The sequence below is a fragment of the Scatophagus argus genome, chromosome 6 (assembly GCF_020382885.2).
Source record: "Scatophagus argus isolate fScaArg1 chromosome 6, fScaArg1.pri, whole genome shotgun sequence".
Classification (NCBI taxonomy): domain Eukaryota; kingdom Metazoa; phylum Chordata; class Actinopteri; family Scatophagidae; genus Scatophagus; species Scatophagus argus.
In genome coordinates, this window is record NC_058498.1 from 17,180,287 (window position 1) to 17,204,395 (window position 24,109).

At 40.3% G+C, this 24,109-nt stretch overlaps 1 protein-coding gene across 2 annotated transcripts; it reads right to left on the reverse strand.

Annotated features, from left to right (window-relative positions):
• Nucleotides 1-404: 404 nt before the first annotated feature.
• Nucleotides 405-5,260, reverse strand: fstl3 (follistatin-like 3 (secreted glycoprotein)). 2 transcript variants are annotated; one of them, XM_046392524.1, is made up of 5 exons: nt 5,024-5,260; nt 4,266-4,451; nt 2,282-2,497; nt 1,961-2,188; nt 405-1,858 (listed from the first exon to the last, which is right to left on the reverse strand). In XM_046392524.1, exons 1-5 carry the CDS (start codon nt 5,091-5,093, stop codon nt 1,797-1,799), a joined length of 762 nt encoding a protein of 253 aa, XP_046248480.1. In that variant the 5' UTR covers nt 5,094-5,260; the 3' UTR covers nt 405-1,796. The 2 variants fall into 2 exon arrangements, with proteins under 2 accessions (XP_046248480.1, XP_046248481.1); XM_046392525.1 differs by having other exon boundaries at nt 405-1,833; nt 5,024-5,255.
• Nucleotides 5,261-24,109: the final 18,849 nt, after the last annotated feature.

Consider the following 24,109-nt stretch of genomic DNA (forward strand, 5'->3'; position numbering starts at 1 on the left):
ACGAGGAGGCTCAGCCACTGCACGCACAAGAGGGGAGGTCTAACCACTGCACGCATAAAGTGAGTGCCTGGCTGGCTGCTGGAGCCTCCTCCACCAACCGAATCCCAGCGTGAGAGGAAAGCTGTCCAGTTCCCCTTAGGGCACAAATATGATCTCATTTGGCTATGATTAAGACTGTGACACAGTTTAAAGAAATCCAAATATTATAAAATACGTCAGACGCAGTTTCACAGTTGTAGGGTGATGCGTGTATCATTGTGTATTGAATGTATTATAATAGTCTGCAGACAGTATGCGGAGGTGAACTGAGATGTAACAGGAAAAGCAGGTTGCACAGCACATTCCGTGGGCAGGAATCAAGTATGATCCTGTTTCAAAAGTTGTAAAAGAAAGAAGACACGTTGTGACAAATATTAAACTTTATGTTGTTTTGAATGGCAGTACAAAAATACAAAAATATGTTGATGCATTCATCATTCAAACTTCACAGTAAGTACACAGGTAGGTACATATGAGACTGTTATTTACAAGAGAGTCGTTGAATTGTTCCGTGACAAACTGAAAAGATTACTGAGCATTTCAAACATCTGCTTTCAGTTGAAATATTTAGTTAGATCACTTGACTATTTAAAATAAGTCATTTGTGTCGAAATTGACCAGAATTACCAATGATTGACTCACCTCTGGCTGCAGTGTAATCAAGTATGTTCAGTTAGCCTAAACTGAGGTCTATTCGCAGACAAATTTAATTTCCTTGTAATTGGATGATACTGATTACATTTGTCTGTCCAGCAAGTTCTTTTAAAAAAGTCAAATCAAATCAAAGCAGCAAAACAGCAACGGAATAAACTAGCACAGCCTATGAAATGCATTAAGAAAACAAAGCCAAGCATTCAACAGAGGAGGTATTGTAGAGGGATTTGGGGTTGTACCAACAGCCTTCTGAGACTCCTACAAACACAACCAAACTGATCATTTTAGTGATCAGCGGGTGGCTGAGTGGTTGGATCAAGATCTAAAGTAAACATGTGTGGGGAGAGAGAGAGACTATACAGGTTTGTTTAGGCTGAACCCCTTCCTCACCTCCAGACAAAAGCTATAATACACAGAGTACAACTGTCGTTGTCCTGTTCTTGTTTGTGGTGAACTGAAACCACATTGGCAGGCTATGAAGTGGTATCAACTTTCCAAACAAATTAGTGTAGCTCTCCATCAGCTTATGAGGAGCAACTGCTTGTTTGTGGGGAATGGAGACTGTAAAAACTGTTGTAAAATGCCAATGCCAGTGACCACTATTGTACACAATAAAGAAAAAAAAAAAAAACACAATAAATACTTTTTTTTTTTTTTTTTTGCATCAGCTTTCCAAGGGGTATATGGATTTGTTGCTAGGATAAAAACATAAATAGAGTTTGATACCTTCTCCAATAAATAGTAGTGGTATTCTATTTACAATATGCACACATCTCCCAAAGCTTCGAGAGCTTCTATGTCGAGACACATTTGTTCACCTGCCTCTGTTTCCAGGACCAACACAAGATTAACACAAATTGCTCACAGGTTTTTGTAGCTTTTTTTTGAGGCAGTTAAAGGAGTGTATGTAATCCAACAGAGGTTTTCTATCCATATCAAACATATTGCCATTCTGTGCACAAAGGAGGGGGGGGGGGGGGTGATTGTCATGAAAAGAGGTCATCATGGGAAGCTAGTGGTGTAACACTCGGAAACGTTTGTTGATGAACTCATCTCTTGAAAAAGGACTCTGTTCGGAGTCATCCGTCTAAACTGCGTTTTCCTCACTGCCTTCCAAATTGTGAGATTTCCGAGGGGGATCTGGACAAAAACAGAGAGTCAAGAGCTACTTGCATGAAAGCTGTAGGATACTCATTGTTACCTATATTATCATAGACAAGTGAGACAGGTGAAAAGAGAAAGCGACAGGTGTTTTTTATAGCCTTACTGTTGCAGTGGCCGTAGTGGCGTACACCTATGGAGCGGCCGAGGAAGCAGGTGGCCCGGCGGAGGTGGCAGGCACTGGGGTAAGTGATGTTGTCATTACCACAGATTGCCTGCTCAGACAGCATGGGTATTGGGCAAGGGGTCGTGCGGCACATAACACAGTGAGCACTGTTGGTCTGGTCAGTCACACAGGTGTGGGTACCTGGACACACCACATTGGAGCATGACTCTGTGCAAGACATGAAGAGAGAAGGACTATTAGCAAAAATAAACAGAGTGTGATATATTGCTTTTGTGCGTAAACTGGATCAATCTTGCTTACTTTTGCACTCTCCTTGGTACATGACCTCCAGGTCTGGGTGGCCCATGCAGCGGGCCATCAGCAGGGTACACTCATCCATATATGATTTTCCATCGCTGCCACACACAGCATGTTTCCGGGAAATGTGAGAGCAGTCTGGAGAGCACACACACTGGGGCCTTCCCATCTTCATTTTGCAAACCTTCCCAGGACTACATTTGACTCCCTCGCAAGTCTCTACAAAAGCACAGTGAGTGGTTTCATATGTGCATGAGCTCTGCACACTGTCTGTGTAATGTTACTGTATTAACAAGTCTGCAGACATCAGGTGATCCTCAGGCATTTTCATACAAAACAAGCTTGAGATCTGGGGTTTTCCCAGACCATAACACAATTTTCACCTTGCACAATATTTACAATAATCACATCTCTTTATTGACCATTACACACAGGGGTGTCTCGCCGGGTGGAATGTGAGGCTGGCGTGTTTTCATAACAGATCTATGTGTACGGCTGCAGACAGACTGGGCCGAGCTCCTGCAGAGGGACGCAGGGGCTCTGAGGTAGACGGAGTTCAAATAGCTGTCAGAGAAGTTTACAGACTGAGAAATGAGGAAGCCCTGGGCTCCTCTGACAGCCCATAATGTCAAAGCACAGGAGGAACTGTAATCCTACACAGCACAGAATTAACATTTGACAATGCACACAGGTCTCTTCCCAGGACCTCTCTGAGTCTTTAGAGATGATGCCTGATCAGCTCTGAGTCCTGAGGATTCTGTAAACAATGAGGAACTTATTTCTTATTTCCTTTCTCTTCTCTCTAGCTTCAATATCCTGTTCTTGCCACAGCAGTATTTTTTCCCCTTTTGGTTGATTTCCATCTTTCACTCCGTCTTTTGCTGCGTATACATTTTGTCATTATCACCTCTGTGTCTCGTATGAACAGAATGTCTGGAAACAAACAAACATCTTGTGATGATGTAGGTGTAAGGCACCGATAAACTTCCATTGACATTCATGATACCAACATTTTCCACCCACAGAATTCCAAATGATCAAGATAGTGTTGCACATTATGAGTCCCAGACATCAGGGCATGTGGCAGGCATTTATTCGAGCCTGCAGGAATGTATTTTCTTATTTTGCTCATGGAAGCAAACAGGGCTCCTTTTTTTAACTAGCTATAGAAAAAGTGAACACACAACAAGGACAGAGGTTCTATTCAACAACTTCATTCATTTTCCACGTGATGCAGCCTTTTAGTTTTATATGAGAAGATTTTCTTTAGCTGTAGACTACCTTTCACTGCGATCTCTCAGTCTTTTTCAGGTTTATCTAAATACAGTCCATATCTCAGTTTCTCCCAGCCATCTGACAAGGCCAGAGAAAACTGTGTTGAAAAACTTCCAGTTGCTAAAATTTTTACTGGAACTTATCAATTCACATTTTTGGTCTATGATCACATAGCCTAATTACTGCTTATGAAATATGAGAATTTATCTATAAGTGAACCGGAATGAACCTTGTAGAAATTCCTGAAGCTTCTGGGTGGAGTTATGTGGAACGCCTCTCTATCCACGTCTGCATTTTGTTAGAAAGCTGCACCAGGAACCCATTGTGTAAATATCTTGATTCATAAATGATGTGGTTTCAGTTAACTTTCGCTAACTCCCCACAGAGCATTATTTTGTGTAATAGAAAAGCCAGTTTTGTTACTGTGATATTTAAAAACACAAGTTGGCTCTGCTGTTCTCTTATGCAAATGATATCTAAGCAGTAAAATTCCTAATACTTACCTTAAAACCAGCACTGAGTCCAGTGAAAATTATTTAGGTTGTTTACACACAGTATGACTATAAATTTAAATGTGGGCTCAAAGTAACACAGTACAGCATTTACGATTTGGGTTACATGCAATGACTAGCACCAAAGCAATACAAGAGTGACTGATTCCTATTACATGGAGGACTCAGTTAATTTTCTTTTTAACGGTTTGTTTGTTTACCTTTGCATGGTTTACAGGAAACAATTCCCAGGAAGCCCAGCAGGCTGACCTCATTCATGGGCAGGCTGGTGTTGGACCACGCTGTGTCCAGGCGGTCCCCGGCACAGCACTCCTCTCTGGTCACCCCTCTCATCAGGACCATGTCACACCTTTGGTCTTGACTCTGCTGCAGCCAGCACATTCCAGCTGGAGATAAGACCATATTACAATACATATATATCTAGCTATATCAACAAGAAGTTAATCGACATATACATATAAACTGATACAACATGTACAAAAATGTGTATCTTAGAAAACTGAACCATTGTCATTTTGGACTAGTCAATATTCACTAAATAAATTGATAATTCTAAAACTGTTGCACTGTGTTTTACCTAGAATGTAAATATATAACACTTGTGTGACAGAATGTTTTTCCATGTATTATCTATCTATCTATCTATCTATCTATCTATCTATCTATCTATCTATCTATCTATCTATCTATCTATCTATCTATCTATCTATCTATCTATCTATCTATCTATCTATCTATCTATCTATCTATCTATCTATCTATCTATCTATCTATCTACCCAGATAGATATAGAGGTTGAAGTAAAAATATAAAAATATGAATTCTGGGGGGAAAAAAGTACCTCATCACTAGGATAAGTGCAAGATAATTTATCCATTCAGTTATTTTAAAGCAATGCGACATTGTTGTCCTACTTTTTCACACACACATACACAAAGGAACAAAAAGGTCCACTCACCACTGGCGGGATTCCTCCCAATCTGATAAAAAGTGAGAATCACTCCAAGAACATAGGCGGAAAAGCTCATTGTGTTCTCTAGTTAGTACAAACTTTTCTGAAAGCTTGTCTAAGCAAATATCAGCAAGAAGAAGTGATGTTCCAAAACAGAGTTCCTAACTCCACTCTGGAAGTAGCTCTCCCTTATGTGAATGAATGTGTTGTGGATAAGTGATGTCGTTCCCCCTCTATATAAATATTTAGCCCAGATGGAATTATGCTGCTGGGATGGGCGATCCTCTCAGCCAGTAATAAGCCAGGGCAGGACACAGTTTGACTCTGACTCAATTTCCAGAGTCGGGAAATGATCCATGCCCTCCAGCGCCAGACGCTGGGCACTTACATGACCTCACAAAACATTTTCACACCATATTAGACTAATTAAAGGCTAATTAAGTCCTGGAAAAGATTTAGAGTGGGTTTAGATTAGCCTTTTCATTATTAAACTTTAAATTACTTTTTTTTTATTATTATTTTGTTCATGAAGGTTATTGAATGAGCTGTTCAGGTATTTGGGAAAATACTTTATTGCATAATAATCACTGAATGTGACCTTTTAAGAAGCAGTTTAAGTCACTAGATTTTTTTTTTTCTTGTGGGTCCTGAACATTTTGTTCTGTATTCTTTCAAGTCCTTCTTTAATGTGGCATAGCTCAGAACTTCTCTTTCTCCTCGTAAATCATATACAGTTTGATTATGGTAATTTTCTGTCTGGCTGCACAATGTGGTTTTGGGGGGAAAAGTGGCCTATAGAAATGACATACTTATATCTTATCTGATTATTGTACTCGAGCAATAATCCTTTGAAGTGATGTGATCCAGCACTGACCCCAAACTATACTTCTTTGTAGTTTAAACGATCAGTGTACGATGAAAGACAGGACCACAGTCTCTCGTACCTCATTTTGTTGACTGTCTGGGTTTATCAATGAATGCTGATATTTGGCTCTACAGCTGCGGTTACAATACTGAGAGATGAGGGGAAGTGTGGGAGTGAAGCTTGTCTACCCTTGAGCAGTGCATCAAGTTCAATAAACATGACTTTGTCAGAGCTTATCAAGAACATTCATGTCTGCCCCCATCCCTCCATTTTCACCCTGTGATCAAACGCAGTCAAGCACAGCTAGTGTGACTGAAAACACTGGAAATACTGAGGATACGTCTCTGTCTGTTTGTTTAGCACCATCCAGACTTCGTAAAGCACTCACTGTAGGTGACAAAGGCTGACCTTTATCATTATCATGTCTGAACATCTGCACTGCTCGTCTCTCTCGCTGCACTCATTCACCTCTGACACTGAGAGGTATGCTACTAATGCTAAAGTAATGTGAGTCTCCCCATTTGTCTGTCACTGTTTTTTTTTTTTTTTTATGTTACCTTTTGATCGCTGGGGGGAAAATGAAGGTAGCATATGCTATAGTATCAGAGTCTTGAATGATGTTCCCTTCTTCAGCAGAGCTCCCCAGGGCACAGAAGGAATGCTGCCTGACCTAAGGAGGGGAGGAAAGAGAGCAGTGAGCGATGGCTGTGGGTGGCCTGCCTCCTCACTAGGTCTCTGCTGATCCACTCAGCTCCTCATATGGTTTAGATCATCACTGCCGAGCCATACAAATAAATACAACATGTTGCGGACTATGGAGCAGCCACTAATGTATGATCTTCATTAGGATGCCGTTTACTGTGTCCCGTCTTTTAGAAATATTGGTCTCTTTCAAGTGGTTGAGCTCTGTGGGGCAGCTTGAAATTGAAGGAGCCCATGGTAGACTGTGTCTGATGTGAAATGGAGTGAGTGCATCTCTGACAGGGCAGGTGTGGGGCTCAAGATTGCTAAACTGTACATTTCCCTAATAAAACAGAAAAGGCAAAATAGCACTGCCATCTAGTGGTGGAAGTAGGTTGCATCAAGTTTTTTGATGGTGGTATATCTTTTTTAACTTCTAGTTCACATAGTTTTATCCTTACAGGACAAACACGACAGATTTGAAAAAAAAAAACAAAAAAACAAAGTCAAATCCACAGCCATAGTGTAAAAGGCAACATGGAACCTGAACATATTTCTGCATAGATGGTAGTTTACTAAAACAAGAACTAAGCTAGACAGGTTAACTAACCAACTAGTTGAGACTGTAAGTTATCCAGTTAGCCTTTGAGAAAGGCTAGAATGAAATCAACCGCATTTATTAACAGCTTTCTATAGACTTACTTCCATGCTATGTTTTCAACCATAAAAAACAACTTTAACTATAAACACACAGTATAGTCTATCACCTGCATTAGTTGTGTTATCGCTGACATTAGCCAGCTGAAACCTGTGCTAAAACTGTTACATATAAGATAAAGTTTCTTATTATCCTACAACTGGCTAGTAACATTATGTAGGGAAACACTGTGGCAGCATTAGTAAGATAAGACAAGATAATCCTTTATTAGTCTCACAGTGAGAAATTCCCATTGTTAATTCACTAATGCTACATAGATAATGTAGCATTAGTTAACCACTTTGGGAGGCAGTGTTGAGAGGAAGCCGCTGGTTTTGTCCTCTTGATATTTATTTGTGATCATGTTAAAACTGTGCTCAAAACTTATCATGTCCTTAACATGATCCTCTTACAAACTGTGAGTTTGTCCTGGTTAAAGTAAGTAAAGAAAATATATGTTGGACATCATGGCCCTTTTATGCGAGCCACATCATTAAACCACCTGAGGATGTGGTAAGCTTTCACTTCTACTCACAGACGTTCCATTCATACCACTTGTTGGTAGCATAATGCCAAAAATACTGCTGCATACTGCATTGCTGGAAGTTCATTACACATGTGCTGTATAGTTTGCAATTGAAATTAACCAAAAAAACCAGATGAGGGCGCCCCTCATCTGTCTCTCAACCTTCCATCCTTTTTTAACCAGCGCTTGTTCACCTCACCACATGTTTTCACTTTTAAAGGTCATTAGTCTTTAATTTTGGACATCAGAGCAGGCCTAAATTGAATTTGTGCTTGTCTTCCAGATACATCTGTCATCTTCGACATAAGTGATGTCTGTCACGGTGCCTTGAGGAATGACAGCTGACTGGGCTTGTGGTTGAGGTTAAGGCACACCAACAAGTTAGGTCACTCCTTGGAGACGTACAGAGCATGACCTTCCCCTGCAGTTTTTCAAGATACATAGCCACTCCCCTTAACTGATATTATTCTGTCCCTTTTGTGTCAACCACATCCTCCATTTTACAGGTGAAAGAACTCTTGTCTTATAGAGTATGAAGTCTATATGAAAAAAAAGCACTCACTTTATTGCTATTGCTGAACTCAAACCAGATGATAAGACAGAAATACACCCACCCCATTACAGTCCACCCACTGGCCTATCTTAAGTCATTGTGTCGGTGAGTACGTCACATGGCTAAACAGGGCTCAGCAGTGGTAATTGCTCTCTGTGCTCCAGACTGGCTGAAAGCAGCTGCATCATCTATCCACTCAATTTGCTCCTAATGTGTGTTACTGATTGAACCGGCAACGAGGGCAGGAAAAGTGACAAGGCCGGATAGAATCACCCCCTCTGTCCCTCTACAGACAACTTTCCTCCTGCTCCTCCTCCTCCTCCTCCTCCTCCTCACCCTCTTCTTTCCTGCTTCCTTCCTGTGTTTAGCGTTGCCCAAGTGAAGTCCCTCCAATGGTTCATTAATGGGAAAGGTTAATGTCAGTGCACGCGCTGTGCATACAAACACCACTCTCTGCGTCTCCCCCAGTCCCCCTCCCCTTCTGCCCCCACGCCACCTTTTCCACTCTCTTTCCGTCTCTCATTTTGTAATCAGAGCAGAGCAGCGACGTGGTCGTGACTAAACGTCTCCCTCTGTGTCAGAGTAGCTGTCACTTAGCTCTGTCAGTGTGCTGCTCCTGATCTCCGTGCTCTCCCTCAGTGAGCTCCTCTATTGGCGCCTCATGCTCCTGCATTCATAAAGACTTGCAAAAGCTCTCCAGTGTCTTTACTCAACTTGCATAACAGACTTTTCTGACTCTCGTCGTCTCTCGCAGGTAGTTCTGTAATAAAATACACATTGTAAAGATTTCTCAGTTTTAAGTTTACTTAAAGTTGAAATGTCGAAGTCAGCCAGTGTTAACTTTGTAGTGATGCCACCAACGCCCAGTATATCAAATTCCATGTAACATTTTGGATAACGAATATAATCTGTGTCAGATTATTGTCTAATGGAATGATGAAAGTATCTAATTTGCCTTTTCATGGCTTATGACTAGAACTGATATTGCCTCAGCCAGTGGTTCTAGCATGTTCGTAATTTCCTTAACTGTGTTATGTGGTGATGGACTACCGAGTGCAGAGGATACAGGGAAAAGAGAAAATATGCTTCCTGTGTATTCAGTCCCTTAATGTGTAACTTTGTTTTTTTGCGTATTGATAATTGCCACTTCATTTTCATTACACAAGCACTGTGACGATTCACGAGTGCTCAATTCAAAATGTTGTGTTTCTTTTAGTTATTTCAGAAAGTTGCTAAATTGTATTAGGCACTTACACAGTGAGGGCAAAGTTTTCAGTTGTGTTTTAAAGTGATTTTGAGCATACTATGTTAGGATGATCTGTTTTAATGATCCTGTGGTTTTATGAATTGAACTGTCCCAACCTCTGATTTGTTATTCTCTGTGGAACAATTGCTCAGCTCTTTTAAATGAATGATCCCAGACAAAATGTGAACACATCAGGTGCATTAAACATCAGTTTGATTATTTTATACCTTGTCAATCAACTCTGCTGACATAATATGCTTTTATTAATCAAATAAAAGACAATAAACATTTTCATTTGATGTAATTCTCTGCCTTTTCAGTGGAGAGTTCCAGCCGTGTCCTGATGACAGCTGCACTACAGCCACACTGGCCCACACACTATGGCCGATGTGCCAGCGACCATGTGCCATCCTTACACTTTGCCTGATGTTGCTATGAGAGTTCACTTATACAAAACAGAGTTTATCAGACCTCATTTAACGCTGCTCCATTCTGCACTGCTAATATTCAACTTTATATGACTCACTTACTGTAGGCAGGCAGCCACGACTTACTGTAGTCACTTCCTGGGTTGCTGGTGCAGCAGTCACAGACACTGCAAAATGATGTAATGCATCAAATTAAAAAGTCTGAAAAGTCATTGTGATATTTGACAAACACGGGGGGGGGGGGGGGGGGGGGGGGGGGGGATTGGAGAAGAAGAACAGTTAATATGTTACAAACAAAAGACATTTTGTGTGAATCAACATCACAGACAGAAAAATAACCTTTTGAGCTTCATCTTAAGTATTAATGTGATTTTTTTTGCACTACTATCAGAATTGAGAGAAGATTTTAATGAAATATAGAAATTCTGGTGCTTCATAACATTTTTGATCAGTTAAATCACATTGCAAGTCAAACGGAGTATAAAATAATCTATGTGTTATGTTTTTGGTTAAAAAACATCACAACCAAATTGGAACCTGTAAAGTGATAACAATCACAAGCTCTTTGAGACCACGGGGAACCAGAGGTGAGTTTTTTCTTTTGACGCTCTTGCAATAATATCCTCTTTTTACATCAGTGCTGGGCGATCAAACAGAAATTAGATTTAGTGCATCTGCGTGTTCCAGGTGCACTTGCCTCAGGAACTGGCAGCATAAATAGCTTTTATGGTAGGACGTCACATGACTGGGAATTTACATTTAGGCGAGAGAAAAGAAATCCAATTTCAGTATATATCAAGAATGTATTTCAATTCCACTTGTGAATTTAGTCTAGCGACGTCAGCTCTAGGTGCAATCAGGATATGAGTCAGAGGTGCAAAACAAGTGTCTGGCAGCCTGTCTCGTATTGCATTCTCTCTTATGTTGCATGATTTTACCACCAGAGGGTTATATGCTGCGTTATGGAATACATTTTCCAGGAATACACAGCAGGTATAATAGAAAACATAATGGCTTCTTTCTTTCATAAAAACAAATAGATAAATGTCATCCGTTACAAAATACATCTGTTAAATACCACTGAAAAGCATTGTGTCTGATGGGAAATGTTGTATTATTACCGTTATTTAACTGAATTCTGAGAACAGCATAGAACATGTTTGTTGTTTGTCCCTAAATTACACCCAAAACAGTGGCTCTTATCCATTGTTCAAGGAGGCTTGAATATGAGCCTGCTGAGAGGTTCTTGACACAGCACATCATGCAGCATAAGTAAGTAATCATTCTCCTGTTTGCCTCTGAAACAGCGATTCAGCTCACATTCATACAGGCCTGAGAGAAAATGTTACTAAAAATGAAAGCAGACTCTTGTTCTGTCATTTGCATTAAGCCTTGTGTTTTTGGCTCTTTTTCTTTGCAGCCTGTATTGTGTTGAAGTGAAGCGTTTTGTTTGTGTTTGCCTAGTCTGTTTTGTTGAGGTGGATCCATTGGCAGAACCCAGCGAACTGCTGTCAGACCCGTCCTCGTCAAATCACACGCAGAGATCACACCCTGCAAAACGGGGCTGACTGTGCACATCCCATGGCTCAAATATAAGATACATGACTCTTGTCTTTCGTTAAGCTTTTTCATGCTTGTAAAACACTGACAAAGCTTTAGTCTAATTAATAGAGATGAACAGATTTCGGTATAGTTTTCACATTTTTCTCAGATTCTACAGTGAAGTATCAGCTGTTCAAGCAAACCACAGGTGACTCAAAGCTTCAGTATTGCAGTGGAAGGACATACTGATGTCTTTTGTCTGACTAGTTTAAAAACGAGCACCTCTGTGCCGTCTTTTCTAGCGTCCGAGTCTGTCTCTCTCTGCGAGCTAGCCCTTTAAAGACTCTTGACTACACAAGAGCTGATGCTCATCCTGGCAGCAGTTACTATGGCAACAAATGACTGAAGAGTATTTGTTGCTGCTGTTATGTTGAAAGCTGTCAGAAACAGATAAATAAAACAAAATAGAGGAGGGAAAGTTTGGATTCTACCCTTCAGATTTGAGCGCACTGTGATAGCTCTGTAATCATATGACTTTGATTCTCTGCATTTGGCGGGGAAATGAATCAGCTGGAGACAGACACAGACACATTCATGTGGCAGACTGGTAGGACTGTTGCTTAATGTCATCGGCAAGATGATTTTACATTTGATCTCTTGATATTGTGCTGTTCTTGGCTGCAGATGAATGTTCGACAAGCTGATAAATGGGCTTCCTCTGCTCTGGTCATTAACGGCAATGAATTATTCCAGAAAATTAAATCAATCTCTCTACCATATATGGTAGCTGCTTCCTCACAGTGCCAGGCTGTTGTATAAATATTTAAACAAGCAAAAGGGCAGATAGGTCTTTAAAATTAATTACCCTTCTCAGTGTAAATATGAACATTAGAGGCGACTTACAATCAGATGAGGCACCATGCTAGAGTCCATGCAGTATTAATGCACCTCAACTCTTAAAGTGGAATATGCTCACTGCACATGCACGCCTCATAATGTTACTCTGGGTATAAGAATGAATGAATGACTTTTAACTGATACGTGACAGTGCTCACAAAGTAAGAAGCTATACGTTAGACCTATACAGGAGTGGCTCTCAAGTTTGTGGTCAGTGTTGCCTAACATTTCTAAAATATGATATTTTCAGAACTGTGTTGGCTGATGAGTAACAACAAGCTGCAGTACTGAAATTGAAAGATACACTATATGGACAAAAGTATTGGGACACACCTCTTTATTATTTATTATTATGCATTATTCACTGCAGGTGTGGTGTGGGGGCCGTTTTTCAGGGGTTATGCTAGGCCCCTCACTTCCAGTGAAAGGAGATCTTAATGCTTCAGCATACCAAGACACTGTGGACAATGCTTCCACTTTGTGGCCAAAGTTTGGTGAAGGTCCTTTTCTATTCCAGCATGACTGTGCCCCAGTGCACCAAGCAAGGTCCATAAAGACATGGCTGAATGAGTTTGGTGTGGAAGAACTTGACTGGTCTGCCCAGAGCCATGACCTCAACTCCACCAAACACTTTTGGGATAAACTGGAGCAGAGGTCGTAAGCCAAGCCTTTTTGCCCAACATCAATGTCTGACCTCACAAATGCTCTACTGCATGAATGGGCAAGAATTCCCACAGAAACACTTCAAAATCTTCCCAGAAGAGTGGAAGCTGTTATAGCTGCAAAGCTGTCTGTGTATTCAGAATGCAATGCCAATAAAGTGCCTGTTGGTGTAATGGCCAGGTGTCCAAGTACTTCTGTCTATATAGTGTATGTTTGAAATAACTTAGATCCACTAATGCCATTAAATCGCTTGTCCAGCAGAGGACTTTTTAGCAGTTTTTTAGCAGTATGGTTCCAGGAATGGCAATGTCAGCTTGTCAGTTAGTCAGTCCCCCACTTTGCTCCAGACTAAAATGTCTAACATCTGCTACATGTATTGCCTTTACATTTACAATGCCTTTTCCTCCACTGCCACCATGAGGTAAAACTTCATACTTCATAATACTTATCCTCAATTACTTATACTAATCCTTTGTTTTATAACTGAAAAACTACTGACCTAAGATCAGCTGCATTTTGTGATCAGTGCCACGTAACAAATGTTAGCGTGCTGACACACTGAGCTATGATGGTGAACATAGTAAACACAATACCACTGAGCACAAGCAGATTAGCACTGTCATTTTGAACATGTTGGAATACTGGTGTAAGCATTAAGTTCAAAGTACCGCTGTGCAGCATCAAAGAGCTGCTAGCACAGCTCTAGACTCTCTGTCTTGTTCCAACTGTAAAATGTCCCATTCAATCATTTAAAAAAAATGTAAGGAGTTCTTCTATTTGCATACAAAAATCCATAATCCCTCAGGCTACAGTTTCTATTTGTTAAATGTGACCTAACACAGGGATATAAAAAATCTGCACTCAATCAGAAAGAGACAGTGTGAGAGCAATACAAATAGACGATCAGGAGAGAAAGGTTGCAGGTCCTTTTCTTATCTCAAATCAATATGCTTAAAATACCTCATCATTAAATCCATTTGTTGCTCCCTTTATGCTCATGAAGATAGATTCTAACAATATACTGACATTAACATGAAAACTTGATATCTCTAATGGTTGGCAATAAGGATTTTAGAGATCTAAAAGGAGCCAGAGACTTTTTGTATGGTACAATTTCTGATTTCACAAGATTTTTAAAAATAAAGTGTTGCTAAACTTCAAAGTACTGAGAACAGCGTGCACCAGCATATGTCCAAAAATCACTCTGCTAAAACATCTCCTGTTCATTGCTGAACTTGTTGAAAGTCACAGATAATTGCCCCTTTTAGTGTTTTTTTATATTATATGGTAGTGGAGGTGGTGAAGCAACATGAGCTATTTAATACTGGGGAATGGAAGTGGGTAGAAGAGTGCTTAGTCACAGGAAAAAGGAAGAGAAACTCATTTCTGGGAATGGATATTGATGATTACGGGAAGAACTAAAGTGTGGCGATAACAAGTCAAACCAACATGGACCTACATGTGACAACAGCACAAAGAAAGCAAAGATTTCCCAGTGTGTACGTCTCTCCTTACAGTACGTGAAAACATACACATGCACCTCCCACGCATCACATACTCTTCACTACGCTCATACCTTCCACACTTGTGCCCACACACACACATGGACACACACACACACACAAACACTACTTCACACAGATGGGTTATGAAAAAGCCCTCCACACACACACACACACACACACACACACACACACACACACACAGTCACTCACAGCTACCTACCTCATGCCCCTGTGGCTCAGCTGGCATCACTCATGCTCTGTGAGCTGTTACAAAACGAAAGGTCTTCATCCCTCCAAGCTGTGTGTGCATGCAGTGGGCTGCTCTATTCAATATTTCTGGCAATGGGAAGGACATGTGTCCATTTTTGTCTCCTAGATGATACGTAATCTGAACAGGAGAAAGCCACCTACTGAGGACACATGGAGTATTATAGTGACAACCATTGTGAAACTGTCTCTTATAAACTCTCCCCGCTCCTTTGTGTGAATCCTGCTACAGTTTTTTTTTTTTTTTTTTTTTTTTTTTTTTTTGCAGTTGCTAAGACACACTTTTGAAAGGAGGACTTCTTTCCTCAAACACAATTAACACAATTCATAAACTCACACACACTAAGTGCAAAAACGACTCATAGACCCTGCAAAATGAAGCAGCACATTCAGTACATCATACATAATACAACATAATCATGGAGCAAAATCAAACTTTTGTGTAAAATGGCACTCTCTTAATGGTGCACATTTTTTGGTCCCACCAACTACACACTGTTGAGTTCAGTCAAAAACACTTTCATCTTTGGTGGGCTTTTTCTTAACATAATAGTCCAGAAGATTGTTCAAGTCTACAGAAGTATCATAATATCTCTCGATGTCTGGCCAGGAAGATATTATTATAATAGCCCCTTGTGTGCCATATCCATCTCTGGACAGCAGCTTCAGTCAGTATCATCACATGCCTTTTCCACTGCCAGTGGAAGAAATTACTTAACTGTGGTCTTTTTGTGCTTTCATCCTGACTGATGAGTCGACAGCTAAACAATGAGGTGTTTGGTACATTTGAAATGGCAGTGTTTTGAATTGGCAAAAAAGTGTTTAAGTGTGTGTGTGTGTGTGTGTGTGTGTGTGTGTGTGTGTGTGTGTGCGTGTGTACAGGCATCTGTGCTTGCGTGCATGGGGGCATGTGTGTGTCATGAGTGGACCAACTGGAATTTGTGAGACACATTCCATAAGGAGATGACACTAGTCACAACCCGTTTAGCTCTACAACACATGTTCACATACACCTTTGTCCCACATTTGTCAGTATGTCCTTATAGCTCTGTGGGCTTGTTTTGTACCCTCTAACATGCAGTAAGAGAGCTGATGTGTTTATCTCTGCAGCTGATGTGCTTAAAAAATGTCAGGATTGACACTATATACAAGAGAGTGCCCCCCGCCCATCCTCACTTCATTCTACAGAAGCACCATAAAGAGCATCCTGACCAGCTGCATCTCTGTGTGGTGTGGAGACTGCAGTGTCTCTGACTGGAAGACTGCGAGGACAGTGGAGAAAATCATTGGGATTTCTCTTCCCTCCATTCAGGACATGACACCTAAGAGCTGCATGTCCTGTGCCAGAAACATTATGAGTGACTTCTCACACCCCCACCATGGCCACCTGCTGGCCTCTGGAAGGAGATTTTGCAGCATTTGGTGCAGAACCACCAGGTTCTGTAACACCTTTTCCCCCAGGTCATCAGACTGTTCAACTCTAAATGAGTACTAACTGAGTCTAAATGAGTACTAAATTTCCTTTTGCAGTACTGTTAACTCCACAGGTCACTTTTACCGCTGCACTTTAAAGCATATATTATTTTTCCTTTTTTCCTTTTTATAGATAATAATATATTTTATTTATTTTAATCCTGGGCTTAGACAAATTGCAACGAAATTTAGTTCTGTGTATATTGTGCATACCGAATGACAATAAGGTCTGTCTTAGTCTCTAAGTCTAAGTGTGTAGAATTTTTTTTGTCACAATACATGTGAAATTGAGTACTATATATCACAACCTTAAAATAAAGCCATCATCAGACTTTCTCTTCTATGTTCTGACCTTTCCTCTGGATGTTTGCTGATCAGCCTTTCTCTGGGGACAGTGATGTCATTTGCCCCCAGCTAAGCGTGTGCTATATAAGGCTGAGCCCTGGAGAGCAATGAGAGGATTCAGAGGTGAGGAGGGGCCTCGAGTTTTGGAAGTGACACAACAGAATGTAACTGAAAGCAAGTCTTACTGGTGCAGTTATTACATTCAGAAAACACATAACTCTGCTTCCAATCACATTTGTGCAAAATAACCCTTCATGGTTTATTGTTACCTATAACCATTTATTACTGCAAGACATATACACAAACTAATGTAAATATAAAGACATTTAAACATATACATTTATATATAGTTATTGGAGTCTGGCAGTACGACTGGCACAATAAATCCCCCGGTTTTTAACTTTCCTTTGTAAGGTTTGAGTGCTCAGAGATGTGGCACTTTAATCCACATGCGTTAGAATATCTGAAACATGTAAAACACAAGTGTTTGCTGGTGGGAAGCCAGTGAGGGATCTTGTTTTTTGCTGCTGTGCCAACAGGTCCTACCAGAAGGTCATGACAGCTTTGTGTGGTTTGCTGAGGGGGTTTGTGTTTGATTTGTCTCTGAGAGAAAGAAAGAGGAAAGTTTTGAAAGAATTGTACCATTTAAACACAGGTCGATATTGATTTATTATTAATATTCATTATGAACTATTGATGGTGATGCAGAACATTCTAGTCTTAAGGAATTACCTGCTTCAACATGAAATAGTGTGTGATGCTGTTCAGGATGATACTGTAGTCGTGTCAGCAGCTACAGCGTGAAGAGGCATTTGTAGGCTGAGTAACAGAAGGTGCCAGCAGCACTCAATATGTCATTGTCTCTTGTTTGGCTAATTGCAGCATGGTGCCGGTGTCAGCCCTCTAGCAAGCCAACACACACATACACACACACATTCACACACACGTACACGCAGGCATGCAGATGCAAACATATTGGTCATTCATGATAGAGTGCAGAATCCCAAAGCATGATCTCACAAAGACACAGATTATATTCAATCTGTGGTGATAATAAATCTACTAAAGTTATTATTTTTTTCATAGGATTCAACAGAACAATGTAAAAATTCTGTTTCAAGTTTAAATTAAATTCCATACAAAAATACAGAGCAGTATCTTCAGTAAGTCCTTCCCTTCTACAACGGTTCTGTCATTCTTATGAAACAACTTTTTTCATCCTCCCACTCTTATTGCCTTGACTTCTTGGTGAGTCAAACAAGGTGACAGAGGCTACAGTGTAAGAGCCTCTTTGGAGCCGTTTGTAATCAAGCCTCCTCTATCACAGACTCCGTCAGTGCTTTGCTGTAGCAGGCAGCCGGAAGTTAAAGTGAATAATGTTTTTATTCCCTGTTATTACATGTCTTACTGCACTGCAGTATACAACTTCTCTGGAAGCCAGGCCCGTCTTTGGAAACACAGGGGAAATTCTGTCTTTTTATTTCTTAGTCTGTCTTGTTTTGTTGTGCTAGTCTTTGAATTGGAACAATTATTTTTCCATACTGGTGCTTAATGAGTTGTTGGAACTCTGACTATGTCCACACTGGACCTAATTAAATTAAACATGCAGTCCATCATTCTCCTCTCCCCTTACTTTTGTGCTTTGTATTTCTCCTACCTCTAGAACAATAGGACATGAGGAGGGGAACGGTCTGATTCATTTTCTATTGCCAATTAGCTGTAGGTTAAGTATGTCAGACTGTAGTCCTCTGTATGTGTGGTGGGAATTTAGAGTACTTCCTCCTTCAATTCAAAGTGAAGACACATATTATTACATTAACTTAGAGACTGTACACAATTTATTAGGGGGCAGAGAAGGTCAGGCAGTGGTGAAAATGGTGTACAGAGAAAGGTCTTGATATTATAAGACTGACTGGGAGCGGCATGGTGATGCAGTGGTTAGCACTGTCACCTCATAGCAAGAGGGTTGCAGGTTCGAATCCCGGTCTGGGCTCTTCTATGTGGAGTTTGCATATTATCCCCGTGCCTGCGGCTTCCTCCCACAATTCCAAAAACATGCATATTAGGTTAATTGGTTACTCTACATTGCCCTGAGGTGTGAGTGTGTCAGTGTGTGGTTGTCTGTCTTTGTGTGTCAGCCCTGGGATTGACTGCCGACCAGTCCAGGGTGTACCCCACCTCTCGCCCGTTGTCAGCTGGGATAGGCTCCAGCTCCCTGCAACCTTGACGGATAAGTGGTATAGAAAATGAATGAATGAAGACTGACTGACTAGCTGAGTCATTGAGTTACACAATGGGTCAGATGGCTGAGTGTTGGTCTTTCCCCATTGGCCACTGCACTTTCAGAATTAATTGGCATCGGCTGTTTTGTATTACATCATCAGGGGGACAACACAAGCTATCAAAAATGAAACATCAATTAATTCTCTTTTTATGATTCTTGGATACAAGATTAACTTTGTATACGAAAATAACTACTGCTAGTTAGCTTGATGCTAACACAGAAAGGGAATTAACTAAAATTAGCAAAAATCCCCAAATTCAGAAAATTCCCAATAGGTATACAAATACAGCCACCACTAAGAAGATGTGTGGTAGTATAATATATAATAAGTGTACTTAATATGTATAATATATATTTAATATATTTTTATTTTCTTTATTATTATTTTATTCTTATACATACCTACGTTCATGAGCAGGAACAGCTAAACTTATTTCGAAAGCACTGTGTGTGCATATATATATATGTTCTATTGTACATTTTATATACAATTTTGATTTGCAGTCAAGTTCAAGGTTTTGAAAGGACAGTTTGCAAGTGCAGTTTCAAAGTGCTGTATAGGGTAGAGTAGGAGATATTTAAAACAACTCTCCATGCAACGAGAGCAATGTGGGAGATCACACAGTTAAAGCATCCCAAATAACAATCACTCTGACCAAACACTGAGCCAAATTAGATAACACATCTTAAATTCTTTATACTTTGCACCTTGTTTTAGTTATTACCAGTTATTACTGGTATATCAAGTTGTACCCATCCATCACTATATTAAGGGGAGGATGCTGCACTTCATAACACATCAGTAATGCTGTCTTGCAGTTTTACAAACAGGAATATAAGACAGACTCCCCCTCTCCACATCAGTAAATTTTGTACAGTCCCTTAACTCAGCAATTATGCTGTCTGTGATGACAGAAGTTAATCCTCTATTCAATATCATTATTATCACTATATCCTCTGTGTCACTCATATTTACTAAGAGGGGGAGTTTCTGTTGACACGCAGTCACAGAACACAAACAGAACCAGTTATTTTCAGTGACAGTCAAATGAACATTTTCCACCTTTATTTCTGTCATGATTCTCGTGTATTTGCAATTTTGCAGTAAAGATATCTAGTTTTGTAGAACAGGATGGATATATGAATAATCCGTACAATCAAAACTTATCATGAAATCTAAAAAGGTTTAGATTTTGCTGTGGGAGGCCAGACTTTATCCTACGTGGCTCTTACTCACCAAGGGCATTCGAGCTTAACACCCACACACATCAGTTCAGCACAGTGGAGAAGAAGCAGCTGCTGGGTTTCATACTGCAGTGCCGAGAGACCGACAGAGAAAGAGAGACAGACAGACAGACAGACAGCAAGAGAGTCAGAGAGGTGCAGTTGTAGCTGATCATTTTCTTTGTTTTTGCTAGTATATTTTTGCTTTGTTTTTCACATAGAGTCTTCCATGCTGGTCATGTCTGCCCTCTGCAACTCTCATTTTCCTCAGTGATTTCCAGAGGCTAGTACATTTTCTGACCGTTAACTGGCAGCCACCAGCAGCTGAAATCGCACATTAGAGGGGAGCGTGTCTTTAGGTTGCCATAGCAACAGGGTGAGTCATTCTGCTGCAGTCAGTTTAGTCACACTCGCACTGACTGTATGTTTCTCTCTATTCAGTTTTTTTAACACACACACACTTTCTATCCCTATAAAACGCTTTGTTGTTTGAGTGGAAGATCCTTGGCATCCCCACTTATTCCAAAATATAATATCAAGACAGGGTAAAATAGGATAAAAAAAATCTAAATCAGTATCATTTCGAAGGTCCTGGTTAGGATTAGGATTTGAGTTAGGCTGTCCACAGCAGCTGAGAGTCAAAGGAATGTTCTTACAAGGATAGCTGCTCAAAGCTGTGTATGTGTGTGCATATGCGTATGCGTATGCGTGTGTGTGTGTGTGTGTGTGTGTGTGTGTGTGTGTGTGTGAGATAGAGTAGGTTGATAATAAGGGCAAGCGGAATGTCGTTGCTCTTGCTTTGATTACTTATTTATGGATCAGGCTAATCAGTAAACCCACAGCTGAGAAGCTGAGGAGACGGGTGGTGTGTGATGAGATGAGAGAGGCAAAAAGTGGAAGGGGGCAACTCACACTCTTTTTCCTCATCCAAGAACGCTTGTCAGCTCGGATTAAGTGAGCAGAATTTGCAGAAAACAGATCATTTCTTTTGTTTGACTGCCTTTATGGGAAGTTATTTCCTGTTTTCTTATACTAACAATTTGCAAGTTTACAGCTGTGTGTCCCAGCTTTAGCAATACGCCCCTGCTTGAGAAATGAATCATCAAACACCTCTTTGTCACTTAATTGTCACACAGCTCCAGTAAAGACATGCGATGTTGGTGTGAAAAAGAGCTTTTATAGGATGTTCTCAGATAATGTCTGCCCTCTGCTTTTCATTAGGTCAAAGTCTATTTTTTATGGCATCTTGTTTACTTATCTTTGCTGAGCTGAAAAGTGAAGGTAGATTTGATTATATTTCATGAGCAACTAGCATCTAATGATGAACTGAAAGCTGAGGCAGATCATACCTCAAATCTTCTATGAATAAGCCATTTTCAGATCTTAATGTGAATTATAAATAATTGTGCTAGATGCATAGTTTGTTTTGCTTGAAAACAGCTGTTCACACTATTGCCGATATATATGCTTTAAAGGCACTTTAACTTTGGACCATTAATGCAGAAAACACAACACTGAGACAAAGGGGATAAGAATTAAGCCTCAGAAAACCAGTCTGGAGTCAGAGCAATGGAGGTCTGACTGGTAAAGTGGGGAGGGTGGCTTGAGCAGTGGTTGTTTGAAGACATTAAGTTCCAGGAAGCAGTCTAGGTGATGAGTGTGATAACGGGAGGCGAATAAATTCTGGGCGACAGGAATTTCCACGGAAGAGAAGAGCAGAGTTTCAAAAAAAACAAAAACAAAGACAACAGAGAGGGGAAACAGAGGCGAGCACAGGGAAAACAGTGTATTCTGACAAACAAGTCGAATTAAAATGACAAAACGTGAGAGTCCCATCACCTCCAACTGTACTTGCTGTAAATGATAATAAACTAACATGACCATCATAAATACTGCTTGCTATACATAAATACGAAGCTCAAAGCACTTTGTGCCGCTGCCTCGGTAGTGGATTCTTTAGTTTTGTTTCTCCTTTGTTGAAATTGTTATAAATGTATCACTCTCATTCATTTTATTGAATGACAGCACCCACTACAGCCTGTTCACCCTGCTGCTATCTGGCCAGCGATACAGAAGTATCTGCTGCCACATCATCTCAATTCACCTTCCACACTCTATCATAATACCACACCATATTTTGGTGACTTATTGCGTATTCGTATATTTATATAATGTTTGTTCTGTGTGTTGCGTAGAATGACAAAGAAATTAATATTGTACCTTATCTGACATTGTGATTCTGTATATGAATGTGAGTCTAATATTTGTTATATATATATTATTTATATAATATATTAGCTCTGCAAACTATGCTGCTCTCTGTTTGCTGATTGCTGCTGAGCAGATAGTGTACAGTTGGATTTTTTGCTGAAAACAGCTGGCTGTTGTTGCTGAAAACAATGCTAGGAGAGTAGTGAGAGGGAACAATACAGTAAAATTGCATGCTGGACTAAACAATGAGCTGAAGCTCTCTAGAAGGCTTCCTAAAGCCAGAGGGGAGCTGCAGATTTAGGTTATAATAAGCAACCCCTTTTGATACATTGTTTGCATAAAGTATTGATTACAGCCACCTTAATCTTTTCTTTTTTCATCTTTTCCATCAGCCCTGTGCTAACTGATAACAATCATAATGTTCACTCAGTTAGAAGTGAAGTTGTTTTACTTTGCTTTACTAGCTTTACTGATCCCATTCAGGTACTCAGGCCCTCTGTGACCTGGACAAGTACTGATGGTATGATAACAAGAGTCATAGCCCTGTGGTCCCCATGCTGTCTTAAGGAGGCCTGTTGAGAGCAGCATGCTCACAACAGCTGTCTGAATGCAGGATGGGAACTCAGGAGTCTGTGTGTGATGTTAAGAAAAGCAAAATGGAGAGTCACTCTATGTGCAGGATCAGACGAAGATCTGACAAAAGAGTTTCAACCCTCAGCTGTAATCGCCTTAACCACACATTCATGCTAATTTACATTCACATTCACCTCATTAATGTTGTTTCCAGATTTTAAATACATTTAAATGCTACAATATAAATAAAACTGACTTTCTAAAAGTCAGGGTGGGATGAAAGTATGACCACATTTAAAGGTTAAGTGTGTAGGACTTAAGGGGATCTATTGAAAGAAATGAAGTATCATATTCAGAATTATTTTCTAATTGGTGTATAATCATCTAAACATGAGATTCATTGTGTTTTTGTTACTTTAGAATGAGCCTTTTATATATAGAGGAAGTTGCTCCTCTTCCACTGCCATGTTGCTTTAGCACGTTTCTGCAGTAGCCAAGAATGAAAACAAAACCTAACAGTGACTCTAGAGAGACCTTTCACACCACTAGGTGCCACTAAATCCTACACACTGGACCTCGGAAGGGTTTTTACAGGCCAGTAGATAAATAAATCACAACTTTCCAGTGTGTGGATTAATGTCCGCATGTGTGTGGGTGTATTTTTGTCCTTCAACCCATCATGGAGTATAGCTGCTCTTACAAATAGCCCAAAAGCTTAAGTCTGCATGTCATAACAAAGCTATGCAATATAGAGTCCCTAGAGAGGTGGGAGGAGGGTGGGGGTGCGCACACAATGAAAAGCTGGATGACGCAGCCGAGAAGGGGAAGGGAGGGAGAAATGGATATAGCAGAATCCTGAACGAGGAGAGGAGGAAGAGGATGAGGAGGAGGTGGTGAGAGTGCGTGGGCAGACTTTGTGGGAAGGAGATGCTGCATAATCAGCTTTCCAGGGTTTTCTCCTGCTCTCTCTTTCTTTTTACTTTCTTTGCTGTCTTTTTTTCCATTTTTTGTTTGAGCGGTACCGGCCCATTCATCTCTGTCAGCCCTATTTCTATCTGCTCTGTTGTCTTGTTCTTCTCATCTTCTTCTCAGTTTTCACTATTTTCTTCCCT

What these genes read in the sequence shown, in the direction of transcription:
- fstl3 (XM_046392524.1), bottom strand. Translation starts at nt 5,093, where the DNA reads ATGAGCTTTTCCGCCTATGTTCTTGGAGTGATTCTCACTTTTTATCAG. An exon ending in TGGGAGGAATCCCGCCAGTG is followed by an intron (nt 4,452 to 5,023) that starts GTGAGTGGACCT and finishes TCTTATCTCCAG; the next exon opens with CTGGAATGTGCTGGCTGCAG. An exon ending in TTCCTGTAAACCATGCAAAG is followed by an intron (nt 2,498 to 4,265) that starts GTAAACAAACAA and finishes GTGCTTTTGTAG; the next exon opens with AGACTTGCGAGGGAGTCAAA.